General features: G+C 32.3%; 1 protein-coding gene across 3 annotated transcripts; it reads right to left on the bottom strand.

The window, feature by feature from the left end:
* Positions 1 to 586: 586 nt before the first annotated feature.
* LOC133291644 (uncharacterized methyltransferase At1g78140, chloroplastic) lies at positions 587 to 5922 on the bottom strand. 3 transcript variants are annotated; one of them, XR_009748826.1, is made up of 10 exons: positions 5693 to 5922; positions 5438 to 5541; positions 5030 to 5170; positions 3989 to 4073; positions 3120 to 3313; positions 2884 to 2995; positions 2381 to 2488; positions 1432 to 1573; positions 936 to 1251; positions 587 to 855 (listed from the first exon to the last, which is right to left on the bottom strand). XR_009748826.1 is itself a non-coding variant. In XM_061489946.1 (9 exons), the coding sequence occupies exons 1-8, from the start codon at positions 5861 to 5863 to the stop codon at positions 1433 to 1435; spliced, it is 1056 nt and encodes a 351-aa protein (XP_061345930.1). In that variant the 5' UTR covers positions 5864 to 5922; the 3' UTR covers positions 587 to 855; position 1432. The 3 variants fall into 3 exon arrangements, 1 of the variants encoding a protein (XP_061345930.1); XR_009748825.1 differs by having other exon boundaries at positions 936 to 1573; XM_061489946.1 differs by lacking the exon at positions 936 to 1251.
* Positions 5923 to 15894: the final 9972 nt, after the last annotated feature.

Below are 15894 nucleotides of genomic sequence, written 5' to 3' on the forward strand. Positions count from 1 at the left end.
TGATTTGTATACAATTTGATAATTCAAAATAACGATACATTCTCCGTGGGACAATATCTTGGGACTTAATACTCCTCTTATTACTTGAACGCGTGCCATTGCACAGGTGCAATCATTTTAGAACTCTTTCCTTGGTGACTTACGCACCAACAGTATGCAAATAAAGACAAGGTAATAAAATCAAGTGAATACAGGCTAACTTGACTAGGCTAGCAGCAATCGAAACGTTGCGTCCTCTGTTAAATTTGAGATGTCAATAATTTTCAAAGATGCAGCAAATGGAATTGGATAGTTTACCCATAGATAGAGAATTTTGGATCAATAGAATTGTATGTTCGGAACTACTAATGGTAACGTTGATCTTGATGGCGAAGATAACTGTTAGGAGGCTAGCCATTACTAGAATGTATTTTAGGAAGGAGATTAGATCCCCAAGCAAATCCGGAAAATGTGAATAACTCTTTGGCGGGAAAAATTGTTACTACACGAATTGGAATCATAAGGAGAGGGGAGAACGAGTGAAGGGGTACGCAAGAATTGACATGGGTAGTGACTCGGGGGAGAGTACATGCTTTCCCATGCCAGATATCCTTCATTTTCATGTTTTCCGATTATAAACACCATATACAAGCTCTGATATCATTCTGATATCAGTATAGCAATACAATACATACTGTTTAGGTCCCATTTTCTGGTCAGATTTATTCAGTTCCTATCAATAACACATTGTTCTAACGGACAGTTGACATTCTCGAATTTAGGTGAATAGTTTTAGCGGTTTTGCAGCCTACTGAGATTGCTTGGCTCAAGAGAGGTTAAGTCAAGATGTTTTCAGTGGCAGAGAATTCCCCAGAACTGCATTTCAATCAAATATTTAGCATGAATCACACGTGCAAAGTGACAAATGAGATAGTACAGGCCTTGTTTTATCTTACCTTTCTTTGAGGGAAGAACTTCCCATGTTTATATGCAGTTTAATCATGTATAGATCCTCTAAAGGTTAATACGTTGAATAGCAAAGTATATTCTTATTACTCCAATTACCAGCGACAGAGCTGTGATAATTTTGTGATATATGAATCAAATGCAAAAAGGCAAGAAAGTTGAATGTTAAATGAAGTAGTAATGATATTTACATATATTTCGCCTCACATTTCTCACATATCATGACTTGAACACTTTTTTCACCATCTATCATAACTCCTTACTTTTGCATTTGTGGTGGTGATCTTCCCAACTCATGATATGTGCCTAATGTAAGACAAAAATGAAGCCTATTTTTATCGTAATAAGTCAAACTAAAACTTTTAACCGATCAACATGCAGCATTTTTATCTGCTAACGATTTAAATAAATTGATTATGTAAAGAACTAAAGGCTTCAGTAAAATGTGTTTAGAATGCAGCACAGAATGCACCAGGAAACTCAAACCTTAACTGGGCTTTGTAGCAGAAATCATCACAAAAAGCCCGTTTCTGATGCATTTAAATCCAACCAGACCACCCACCCGGCAGAGATCTTTAAGTTCACGTTCAGAGAGAAAGATGTAGCTCCCGGATACTTGCATTATATTCTAAAAATGAGAAACAAAAAGCCCACTATTCAAAATTAATATTTTTTTTTTTTGTTAAAAACAAATAAAACTGAAAATCTTTCTAGAGTAGACATCCATTTCCATCCCTTAAAGATTATGTTGACATCAATGTAACTCATCAATCCTCAAAAACAAAATCAAAACCATCCTTTAGTGCAAAAAAGGCTGAGATTTAGAGACTAAATTAATGTCATTCTCCATCTTTTAGAGACTAAATTAATTTCACTTACCTTGAGGGGTCAGATTAAGAGAGTGAGCCTCGACCATGGGTAAAGTTATTCCTTTGTAACTAAAAGGTCATAGGTTCAAATCCGAAAAATAGTCTCTTAGCAATTATGCAAGAGTAAAACTGCGTACAAGGATTGACCTCATCCCATCCTCACTAGTTAGAGTTTAATGGAGAGTGATATTTTTTTATTTTTTTTTCAGGGATCAAATTGATGTCAACCCAATCTTCCAGAGACCAAAATCGTAGTGTATTCAACTTTCTATATATCAAATGAAACTTATGAAAAGAAAACCTGTAAAGGCAATTTATTATTCAAGGGGAGATATATAATAATTCATAACAATGGGAAAAATAATGAGCAAAACTTGGAATGCTGCACAGCTAAAGATAAAAGGACGTTGGCCAGCAAAAAATGAAGCTAGCAGATCCAAATCAAGAAATAGCAGCAAAAAAACAACTGAACAAAGTATATCTTGTTACTCTCACAGAATTTATCAATTCCAAAGGAGAATGACGTAAATACTGACACAAGAGTCCCGAGCCAAGAAAAATCATACCTGACGTAGTGTACTTAAAAATGGGACAACAGTAAAAGGCCCATCAAGTATGTAGGTGGTCGCCACAAAGACACCTCCAGGACGTAAAACACGACTTATTTCAGCTACCTGCAAAAACAGACCATGGAAATTATGGAGAAAAAGAAAGTGAGAATACATGCTAATCAGAATGTGCTAGGCAATCTGACAAAACTATGCACATTGAAAAGTGACGAATCAACTTAAGTAATTTATCCAAGAAATTACAATCACACATCAGAAGAGAAGTCTATATTTAAAATCAGCCGGCATTTGAAGTATGAAACATGTCTTCATCATTGCTGACAAAATACTGCATAAACCTTTTGGGATTCCATTCTCTACCTCAGCTCAATATAAGAACTTTATAAACAACCTTAAAACCATGGTTAAATGATTTTCCCCAAGCCATTGGCACCGATATTCTAAATAAATGAAACATTTTTCTGTAAAATCTAAATATTAATGAATAATTATTCACTTACAGCAGCTGATGGTGAAGGCCAACAGTGGAGAGCTGCGCCTGCATGCACAGCATCAACAGAACTTGAAACAAAAGGGAGTCTAGATATGTCTGCTCTAACCAAGATGAAGTTCCTAATGACAGAAATATTAATGAGATATACTTGTAATATGAATAAAAAGTAGTTCCCTTAGAACTTTGAATTCAAGAGTTAGATATAATAAAATTCCAATCAAATAAGAAATGTAAATTGTGTACTCTTTTGGAAAGTTCTCTTCCTGCTGAATGAACTCATAACATTGCTGCAACATGTTTTCTGAATAGTCTAGAGCAACAACCAAAGAAAACAGTCCACTTTTTGCAAATAATCTTGAAAATAATCCACTTGCACAACTAGCATCAATGATATTTCCACCCAATACTGGCTTTAAGAAACCCTTCATCAGTTCAAACTGCAGTCAAATTAAATAGGAGGCATGATTAGCTGTTAAAGCACATCAAACGAAAATTAATATAAAGTAGCCATGCATCAAAAAGATAATTCTGATATTGCTTTAAAAGTACATACGACAGGAATGATGTAGAAGACAGATTGCATCAGAATTTTAAAGAATTTCATCATATAAATTGCAGCACCATATCCAAATTCATATTCTTCTCACCAATCACAAAAAGGTAAATAAGATAAACTGAATGATATAGCTCCCAGGACATCCATGAGCTATGTTTGGGAGCTAATTTGGAGCTGTTAGTACTAATTGATAACTTTTTTCACAATTGAATGAGCTTATATTATTGAATCCAGATAAATTATTTTCAACTTAGTTTTATAAGCTCAAATTTTTAGCTTATTACAAATTCAGCCGCAAACTGCTTGTTTGATAAACTGCTTAGCAGGAATATTTGAATTATTGAATCAGTTTATGATGCTCCTCTAAACTCAGAAGAAGGGACTTACATAATAAATATCAAGAATCACTATTATTCTAATTGGATACTAGAATATTGAAGAAAGTGGAAGCTAAAGGATAAACAACAGATAATTTATAGACAAGAAACCATTTAGAAAAAAACATGTGGGTCCATTAAGAGGAGATAGTCATTAGTAGCAGAGACATTTGATTTACCTCTTTCTCAGGACCTGGAAAACCACCCCATACAGAAAAGGTTTGACGCCAGCCCCTCTCATAGAGAAATGATATCAATGGCACCCTGATTCAACAAACAATCAGTAAGCATAAAAGTGGCAAAATAAGTCTCAAATTCAACTTTAGAACATTTAGACAAATTAGACAGTTAAGCAGCAGTGCGACAGTATTAACAAATTAATTTATATGCAAGCTATATCTATGCTTAAAAAACTGTTTTATTATACTATCTCAGTGGTATCTAAAATTACAAAAAATGAAAGTAATATATCAAATGTAGGGACATGATTAAAAGGTGAAAAATGATGTGCCTACAAGTGTTTCCCAAACTCCTTAAAAACAATGTGATACTAGTTATCAAGCAACATCTTTTAATACTCAGGACCACCTGCGAAGACAATGTATCCAAAGTCCAAGATTTTTTTATTTTATTTTTTCATGAAAAATCTTTTGTGATCCACAAGATAAAACCACTCGATTTCCATTTTATTTTCATAATTATTGCTCTGATAACTTGACCTTATACACAAATAGTTGGGTCAAACTTCAGTAGCCAGCTCATACGAAAAAATATGTTCAACACTTGATTTTAGCTTGCATTCTACCTCGAATCTTTTCAGTTTCTATTGTCACCAACAGACACAGTTCTAAAAATGACTAAATGCAACTAAAGATCACAAGAAAAAAACATTTTGTTAGATATAAAAACCAATTAAGAGCTTACACCTAACAACTTAAGCTTCTAAGATAATTGGTTCATGATATGGTATCAAGAGTTTCTGTGACCGAGTGGTCTGGACTTTGATTCTCGCCATCCTTTTCTTCTAATACAAGTTGAATTTCAGCATAAGATGGGGTGCCCCTGTGCATTTTCCACGATTCAAGTCTAAAGTGCTCTTGCGTGCTGGGAAATTTTAGATATAAAACCCATTCATGAACCTTTACCTAACACCTTAAGCTATTGAGATAATTGGTTCATAACACATTTTATATCAAGAAAAAGAAAGGGAACTTCCATGCCTGAAAAGTTCTGTGGAAGCCGGCATCAATTCACCATAGCTCTTAGCTCCACTCGTTGCTGTGAGATCAAGATGTGTTTGGTTACCAACATATGTTTTCTGACAGGTGCTACATTGTAAACTAGATCCAGGGATAGTATCTCTGCATCAAATCATCCAACGAAGAAACAGAAACCATTAAACCAGCCTAACAATAAGTAACTACGCCGATTAAAAGGAAAAGAAGAAGAAAAGAAAGATGCAAAGTAAACAAATTCATACATATATGCATAATTTGGCAAAGTGTGTAAGTGCTAAGCAGGCATTAATCCAGGATCATGAATACATATAAACATAATAAGTTGCCAATTTCATACATATTTATATGCATAAAATAGAAGGCAACAATCGATTATTAACATCAACTCACACGGACAAACCAAGATCACCGGTCCATGTCAAGGAGTCATAACATACAGGACAAGCCAATAAATTGCTGCTCTGGCTGACTTCCTTCTCAACTAAAATGGAATCCTAAACACAAAATTACATTCCTTATACAACGTGTTTTGATAAACTGCAGAAATGTCCAAAATTATAACAAGCGAAGAATATATTTAAGAAAAATATGTATATAATAAGAGAATTGAATTTAGGGATTGTGATTTGGAAGAAGAAGTATTACTGTTGGATTGGAGTCGGTGTTAATGAAAGCCGTGGAAGAGGAAGAAGCTCGAAGTCGAAACTTAGTAGTGAAAGCAGTAAGTGAGAAGTGGCGCGTGGGATGCATAAATGAAAAGAGTCTCGGGGTGTGCGGGTACATACCGGTAACTGCCATGCCAATGCCTATGGCCATTACCGCTATCACAATTCGGAATCTCTGGACCTCCTGCTGCTGAGTATTTTACGTTTATACTTTCCACCATCCAAAGGGGGGGACTGGAGTCTGGAAGGGTAACGTGTGCTTACTCATAGCCCCAATTATTATTATTATTCTGACTTGTCATGCATTAGCTGGAATGTGGACCCGCTTTTTTACTTTCAAGATGGAAAAAACCAACAAATTTTGCATTTGGATCAAAAATGGTAATTTAGTCTTATTATTTATCCTAATTATTCATTGAAGATGAAATAAAAAAATATATATAATTTTTAAATAAATAATTATCATCAAATAATATGAATATTTTCACATACGAAGAAATCAAAATTCACAAATTTTACTTTATGGCGGGATCAGTATAGACCTGGTTACATCTTATTATTGTTAGGGTGGGCAAAAAAACCCGTGTCATTTTAAACTTTAACATTGTATATCACAAGTAGTATATAATTATAAAAAAAGGTCAAAAAAACTATTTCTCTAATTATTGGAGATAAAATTATTTTTAGTGAATTTAAAACGATATCATTTTGGGTTGTAAAATTAAAAAATTATAATGCTAAAGACTAATATAACTCTGTAAAAAATTAAAATTATAAAAATATCTTAATTTTTGTCACAAAACTACATTGTTTTGTGCTTACCAAAGATAACTTCTCTTCGTAATTTATCCATAATTATAATACGAAAAATTATTTTTTTCCAGTCATTTCAACTAATATTAAAAGAGAAAAAATAATTTTTTATATTATAATTATGTATTATCCATAATACATAGAATTAAAAATTAAACTAACACACATCCTATTATTGTTAAGGAGGCACGTAAAGGATAACACGTAATGTAATTGCCCGTCTAGGTAAGTCGGTAGAGCGCAAGGCTCTTAACCTGGTGGTCGTGGCCCGTGGGTGGGTTCGAGACCCACGGTGGTTGTTATTCTCTACTGTTTTTTACTTTTTGTTGTGTTTTCTAATTTTTATTTTGGCGAAGTGGACGTTGCGACAGGTGCTTGCTTGGACTCAGCCTTTTGTGATTGGTGAGTTTGGTTATTCAAAGTTTCTGTTTGTATTTTGTAGTCTTCATCCTCTTCCTGCCCGCATATAAATTATATCCCTTTACTCACCACAAACCAAAAGCCATTATAATACCCACATTTGATTCCGATTCCATTTAATTTAAATCATTAGGACATTGAATTGATATCTAGATTTTGCCTTATAATAACAAGTAATTGTAAATTTTTATCCACTTGCCTCTAATTTAGGCCTATTAGTGTCGTGTACAATTACAAAAAAATACAATCCATTGAAAACGAACAACTAGTTATTTTCTCCATTTATTGCAATATTAAAACCCACCCCAACTGGGTCTCTGTTTGCTACTGCAATATAATTGGAATGAATCAACCACAACTCGTCCATTGCCAAACTGATAACAAAGCAGTATAGTATTAAAAACAGTACTTGAATGATTAGCTAATATTGGTGCAGTTGCAAATATATAAATTAAAACATGAAGGACCACTAGCAAGTAGCAACATTCTAGTTGGTCACCCATCCCACTATCAAAATGTACTTAGGTCCTGATATTTCAACCTCATTTCGATCTTGTCCTTAATGACTGAGCAAATATTTCTTCACAAACTTATTCCAAATTCAAATACTACGTGAAGTTCATTTTTCTTTTGGAGGTACTCTCTTCCTAAGTCTTGCATAAGCCCGGATCATAGAGTTGCATATTTTTTTCTAAAATAAAATAATTAAAAATGTAAGTGATACGATGCAAAACTATGCTATTATTATGTTACTTGTTAGATAATTAATGATCATCATGATGGTAACAGATGAGTATGAATTTTAAAGATTATTTTAACAGAGGTAGATGACGGAGGGAAATCAAGAGTCATAAAAAACTAGTAGAAGGCTGGCCTCATGACTTCTTTATGGAATCGTTCTTCCATTTTGTTAGTTGGGTGTGCTTCAAGTTAGGTTAGCACTAAAGTGTGGGACATGATGTCATATTTTATTACACATATGTGGTCCTCTGTCCCTTCCGTCTAAGGCTCTAAAATAATGCTAACCTTAAATCCGAACCTCAAACTTGATGTGATCATGAAACTCATGCTTCCGATGTAGTTACCTCCTTTAAAAACTACCTCCTTTTCCCAAACATATGCCTTTTGTTGTTTGAGAAACGGTATGAATACGACAAATGGCACATTGAAACTAATAATCGTTTCTTTTACATTTTTTCTATGCGAGGTTTGGTAGAGGAAAAAAAAAATTTATCCGGGAATCTCAATTTTCAAAAATATAATTTTTACATTCAGTTTACGATAATATCTTAAAGGAAAAAATATTTATCCTTTTAAAGGATATAATCTTATATCATTTTAGATTCTAACCGTTGATTTCCGTCCATCAACGATTATAGTCTATTAGGTCAAACTTAATGGGCCAAATTTATTATTAATTAATCAATAATTTTAATCCAATAAACTATAACCGTTGATAGACAGAAATCAACGGTTAGGATCTAAAATGATATAAGTTTATATCCTTTAAAATGAGAGATGTTATTCCCTATCTTAAAATTAAAAATTTAGAAAAATTCAGTTTTCCTAGAATCCCAAAAAATCCCGCGTACCAAACGGGCTACAGTGTAAAACTATTTTTAAAGTAAAAAGTTACTCTCGAATGTGATGCAAAACAATAAGTGTTAGGCAATGGCGGACCCAGAAAATTATATTTGTGTGTGCATATATTTAGTGTTGGGTTATGAGGCTACGCCCTGAAAAAAAATTTAATAAAAAATTTAAATGTATTAAAAAACAAAAAAATTAAAAAAACTTCAACTTAACATAAAAAAATAATAATTAAGAGTCAAATAAGCTAGTACAATAAAACGATTATATTCAAAGTAAGTTTTATTTTTTAATTCTAGAAAAGTTTAAGTTATTATTTAATAATATATTATTATTTTACTTTTAAAAAATTGATTTATGTATTACTAAATGAATTGTGAATCCATGTGAGAGTCTGAGAGATATACCTGTTTTGCAACAAGGTCTTCCGGCTTAGGATATGGATATTGGTCGCCACCAAGAACGGGTCTCTTAAGATCAACGTCTTAGTCAGGCTCTCCGAGATCATTATACCCATCGTAATTGTATATCCTCTCAAAGCTCTTACGTTCATTGCCACGTAAATGTTCCAGTTTCTCTTCAATCCTTCCAGTGTTGCTGATGGCAAACAAGACTGTGTCTGCACTATAAATCATCATTTTCATCCACCGAAAAAAAATAAAATAAAAAATTAATGTCTGCAATTGCAGACATCAGCACATATATAGGTCCGCCGTTGGTGTTAGGTAAAGGTCTTTTGACTCTTTTTAATAATATTTTGTGTTTATTTTAATTTCACTTTAAAGTGAGGGCGGTGGGGATCGAACTCGTGACCTTGTAATCAAAGAAGCTCTGATACCATATAAAAAATCACTTCAACCCACAACCTTAATGTCTTAGGTGAATGCCTTTTTAATAGTTTATATTATTCTCTAACAATAATGATTTCAATTTGTAGAATCAATTCCAATTACTAGAAATTATTTTACTATAAATGATTTATGGTTAATTTTTTATTTTTGTAGTTGAAAGCATGATTTTGATATGAAATTCAATAATATTCATAATTTTCCTTGCATTTAAAATTATAAAGTCAATTTCAAAAACATAATCTATAAGTATATTGCACATTAAAAGTAATTATAATTTAACAAATAAATTTGTTACTCAATTGACATCGATCGCACCAACTTTAAAGCCTTTGACGTCAGGACAATTATACTTTTGCAATGCTCAAATAAAATTTAAATTCTGAAATTGGGTTTTTTTTACCGTTAATTTTTTATAAACAATTCTTTTAAAATAAAATCTTCAAGTATAATTTTTTTGATAATCTAATTCGTATAAACACTAAGATAATAGTTAATAAAATTTGTTCTTATATAACCCAAAAAAAAAATTGTTCTCAAGTGTAAGTACTTGGATTTGAACTTTAAGCCTATACATGTTTATTAACTAGCGAACAAATTTAGCCATTACATGTTTATTAATAGCGAATGTACATGTATGTATAATGAAGGGAGTGAGGTCTCTTGAATGAAATCTTCTTCGTATATGTTGGATGGAATGTATAGCCCAATCTTTATCTTCAAGAGTTTTGTAATGAATTCTTCAAGCATTCAATGATTTTTTCCTCCTTCGATCTATTGAACTCAGCCTGTCTCAATTTATCTAAGGGGGTATTTGATAAAGGAGAAAAAAAATTTTACTTAAGAATCACAATTCTCAGGAATATAGTGAAAAAATAAATTTTCTAGAATTTTTTTTACCTAGAAATCATGATTCCGAGGAATATAGTGGGAAAGTAAATTTTTTGAAAATGTTACCAAAATGTTGTTTAGTAGGACAAAATATTTCCGGAAATGTTGGGCCACCAAGTGGGATTTCTAAAATACCACATGTTCAATGCGTTGAGGAATTCAAGTGTGAGTGATTGAGTGAAAAAGTCCCACATTGGTTAAGAATGGACTAAGTGAGCACCATATAAGTGGTAGGATCCATGCACCTAATGCCTTAAGGTTTTGGGTTTGATTGTGGTGTTCCGAGCCCACTTAGGGTATGTTTGGTGCATAGTATAGGATAAAGCCTGATAGTATAAGACCTGATTGAATTTCAATACTATCCAGCGTTTGGTACAATATTGTACAAAATAATATATTGTATAAGATAATATTATCTAGTATTTGGTAATGCACTGTACAATACTATATAGGATAAAAATAATTTTTTAATAAAAATATCCTTTAATAAAGAATTTATATGGTTCTTCAAAAAATAACATATAATATTAATTTTTATAAAAATTTATTGATCAGTGTCCAAAACATAAATTAATTTTTATAAAAATAAAAATATTCAATATTTTAAAAATTAATATATTGAAAAATTAGTTTTTATTTTAATATATTAATATTAAAATAATATATTAATTTTCGAGAATTACACTAGTCAACGAAATTAATACATCAACCTCTTATCAGGCCTTATCCATCTCCCTTAGGCTGGATTAAGTTATACATTGTTTTGATGTATTAAGGGATCCTGCTGTATAAGCTTATACTATACGATGGTCACACCAAACAATTAAAAATGTCATAACGTATAGTATAAGCTTATACTATCAGGTAGGGGTGTTCACGGTCTGGATTGGATCGGTTTTGGAAGCAAAAATCCTCTGATCCAATCCCTTCGGTTTGATCATGTAATCATCCATTCGGTTTGGATTTTTTTTCAAATCCGATCCGATCCAATCCAATTTTTTTCGGTTTGGATTGGGTCGGTTTTCGATTTTTTAAAAATCCTAAAATTTGTTTCATGGTTATTGTGCAAATAATATTTTTTTATATATTGGCTTTGTAAATTTATTTTTTTTAAATACAAAAGCATCACTAAACGGTAATATAGTTTTTTTTAGCAATGAAATATGAAGCTTTACACAAATGAAATTTTGTTAATGAGATGTGACTAGGTTTTTTCTTGGGTTTAGTTAATGGGTTAATGGGTTTTGAGTTTAGAAATTTTTGGGTTATGATTGAGGAAAGACCCAAGTAGGTAGAGGGAAATTAATATATTGGATCGGTTTGGATTGGATCGGTTTTCATCAATCAATCCGAAAACCGATCCAATCCAATTAAAATTTGCGGTTTTTTTTTCGGTTTTCGGTTTTCGGTTCGGTTATTGCGGTTTGAATCAATTTGGATCGGTTGATGAACACCCCTACTATCAGGCCTTATACGTCACACCAAATAGGCCTTTAATGTTGCTGCTCACTTGGCCCATGGTTGGCGGTCTCTCCCCGCCATGAGCTCCCAGTGCATGACCCAACATTGGTATCAGAGCTAATGGTGGATTGGCCTGGTGATCCGAGTATGTCTTGATGTGGGAAGCCAAGGTCTTGATGAGTGCAACCAAGCCTTGATGGAAGAGCCCATGAATACTCGAAGAAACTTCTCCTTGAGGGAGAAAGAATGTGGGCCTTAGACTCATACTTGAGGGGGAGATGTTGAGGAATCCAAGTGTGAGTGATTGAGTAAAAAAATCCCACATTGGTTAAGAATGGACTAAGTGAGCACTATATAAGTGGAAGGACCCATGCACTTAATGTCTTAAGGTTTTGAGTTTGATTGTGGTGTTTCGAGCCACTTAATGTTGCTGCCCACTTGGCCATGGTTGGCGGTCTCTCCCCGCCATGAGCTCCCCGTGCACGGCCCAACACAATGGTATTTTGAGTTGAGATTCTTGTGTGTAAAGTTAAATTTCGGGAATGTAAAAATTCCATGAGAATTTTTAGATTTCCTTTTAGGCTTCTACCAAATATGGGGAAATAAAAATCTCAAAGTCACTTTCCCAAGATTTTAAAACTTACCCACCTACCAAACACCTCATTAAAGTTTTCTAAAGTCAAAAATGTCAATCGATCCTAGTGCTTCAGGGCCTTTTTATAATGATTGGACCGAGTAAATTCGATATGTCTCACTAGAGATGGTTACAAGACATTGCATCGACCGATCTCAATGCATTTATTTTTCATTGATCAATCACACATTGTATTTGAGTCTCATGTATCTGGTATCACTTGTTGAAATTCTTATTCATAAAAATAAATAATTTAAAAATTAATTCCAACAATTTTAATCGATTAAGGAAGGAAATATAACACACAATATAGATAATAACTAAGTAGTGAGCTTAGAGTAGGAGGCAGAGTATATATGATAATGTAAATTAGCTCTTCCCCAAGACCAAGTCTTGACAACACTCGTACCCAGCTAGTACTGTAGAGACAACCTAAGGCGCTTAACAAGTACATAAAATATATCCAAATGTTTTGTGCAATGTTATTAAACTCGATCCGGTCATTGATTTGGTCGAGGTACTGGATTATTGGGTTATTGATTTAATCAGCGGGTCACTAATTCAAACGTATGACCCGGTAAGTATATGCAAATTTATAATTTATATTGAAAAACTATAAATATACTCAAATACCTATAAAAAAATAATACCAATTTCATATATTTTAATATAAAAAATAAATAAATCACGCATTATTAATATCCAACAAAGGATCAAACAAACATATAATGTTTGTGATACTGGTACTTCAGGTTTACTAGATGACATCTCTTGCTATAAATTAAATTAAAATTCCTTGCATAGTGCATAGCCAAGATAATTTAGTATTGCAGATACATAACTTATGTAAGTCAATAAACAACAAATTACTCAAATATTTCAAAAGAAAACAAACCATTTGTGAATTTAAAAAAATGTTATCCTTTATGAATATTTTTTTTCAAAACAAATTTTTTTTTATGCACCGGGTCGGGTCATCAATTTTCTCCAAAATCGGTCGGGTTGCACAGGTTTACACCGGTTCCAATGCTTGGTTGATCCGCTGCTTCACCCGAACCTGTTATATGACCAATTTACTGATTCCCGGGTCGTCCCGGCCGAGCGGATCCAGGTTTATCAACATTGGTTCCATAACTTATGCATAATTCTTAAAGAAAAATACCTTTGAAGGATACGTTACTTAATTGTATTGAATAATTATTTGCATCATTTCTACAAATTATTGAGCAAAATGCTGGATATTATATAATTTGTAATACATTTAATTGATCATAAATTGCTACAAGTGAAAACTTTCACATGATTTTGAAGGTCTTGAATTCAATAACATCTATTTTGATAGTTAAATCAAAATTGTCTATGCCCATTAAAATAAGGGAAAACACAAGATTTTACCTATATTTCAAAGTATTTGCCATTATTATAATATGTATTTTTTCATAATATGACTATTGTTATATATGAATGTCCAAAGCACAACTTTATTAGCAAAGGATGTCATTCTAACGAATTTCAATTGAATTAATAGAAGAATCTTCATCTTCAATACCACTAATTAATAAAGAAAGTAATTTTGGATTCATTGTTAAAATCAAAGAGCATGAACAAGAAGGTGCTAATGTAAGTATGTAGAGAAATGCTACTTATGAGGACATAAAGTTACATAAAATTGCTACAAGATTGAGGAAATTGTATTAAGTTTTATTTTTTTATTGATATTATTGTATTTCTTTATTATCTTTTTTTTAACTCTTATAACTTTGAGTTGCTCGCCAAATATTTATATGATTTTTTAACATCTTATGAATATATATTATCCTTTCAAATCTTATAGAGGAAAAATATGATTGTGCCAATTTACAAAAATAAGAGAGATATTTAGAATCGTTCTAACTATAGAGGTATTAAACTTATAAGCCATATTATGAAGTTGCGGAAGAAAGCTTTGAACGTCGCTTGAAGAAAGAGACCAAGGTCTTTGAAAATCAATTTGGGTTTATGCTAGGAAGATGTACCATGGAGACCATTTTCTTGATATGAAAATTAATGGAAAGATATCGAGAAAAGAAGAAGGGCTTACATATGGTGTTTATAGATCGTGAGAAGGCATATGATATGGTTTCAAAAAAAGTTCTACTGTGAGTTTTTTAGAAGAAAAAAGTATCATCAAAGTATACAGATGCAATCAAGGATATGTGTGATGATGCTACTAAATGTGTGAAAGATTGTAACGGAACATCAAGTTATTTCCTATCTCGGTCGTTGTACATCAATGTTCTGCTCTAAGTCGTTATCTCTCCGCCCTAGTTATGGATGAACTAACAAAAGATATCCAAGAGGAGTGCCATGTTGTTTGCTTTTAGCAGATGATATTGTGGTTATTGATGAGACAAGACTGGTGTTAATAGAAAATTAGAATTGTGGATAAGCATATTTGAATCTACAGGATTTATGCTAAGCTAGAGCAAGATTGAGTGTATGAAGTGTGAGTTTTCCTAAGTAAGATATGAAGATTAATATTTTGTGCATCTGTTTGGACAAGGATACTCAAGAAAAATGCCTTTAGATATATAGATCAATTTTGTGCATCTGTTTTTAAAGTCATAATATTTTTAAATAATCTTTTCAAATTTGCAATTTTTTTTAATTCCAATATAATCTTTTAAAATCTTAATTCAGTATACCCCTAAATATTTTTGTCACTTATTCCCTGTGCATTCAACAATTGAATACAATGTTAATTAAGGGCCTCTTTACGAGTATTGAATTTTTTTAAGAAATGTTATTTTTATAAATTTTTTATTTATAGACTCAACTATGTATTTTGGAGAATAGACTTAGTTAGGAATGTATTCCCGAAAATACATAATATAGTTTATAAGAATTTATAAATAAAAAATTTATAAATTAACCTATTCCAATTTTTTATTGTGGTGTTTAAAATTAATATAAATGTATTTACAAGAAAAAGTAATATAAATGTAAAGGGTATCGGTATATCTGGCAAGAATTTCGGAAGGACGTTTTTGTAACTGAGCTGCACAAGGATTTTATAAAATTTGAAATATTCCCGTAATTACTGCCTACAAGCAACCGATTGGATTTTGCTTTCTAACGGGTACTTTATCGTTGGGTAAGATACCGTTGCATTCCCACAATCATCCAGATTATGTTTTTAGAGACAAAAAAGCCCTTACAACGAGTGTGATCATTATTCTCTTCTATCCCTTGTTTGGTTTGACACCAATGTTTTTATTTATTTTTATTATTCTCGACTGGAATTTTTTTCCAACGAAGGAAAAGAAAAGGTTGAAAAGCAAAGCTTGGTGGGAGCATGTGAGGAGGAGGGGGGAGCATGTGAGGAGGGGACTTTCATCTTTTGACAGCACCAAGCTGATAATTATGAATCACAATGTTGATGAGAGATGACCATTGGGCACACGTGAAACCTTTTTATGTTTTTTTTTTTGCTTGTGTCACACGAATGGTTTTTGATTCAGTGAAATATAAAAAAGAGAATTCAAG

This window comes from Gastrolobium bilobum, unplaced genomic scaffold (assembly GCF_033153095.1).
Source record: "Gastrolobium bilobum isolate Gb01-03AN ecotype WA unplaced genomic scaffold, APGP_CSIRO_Gbil_v1 utg1076, whole genome shotgun sequence".
Lineage (NCBI taxonomy): Eukaryota > Viridiplantae > Streptophyta > Magnoliopsida > Fabales > Fabaceae > Gastrolobium > Gastrolobium bilobum.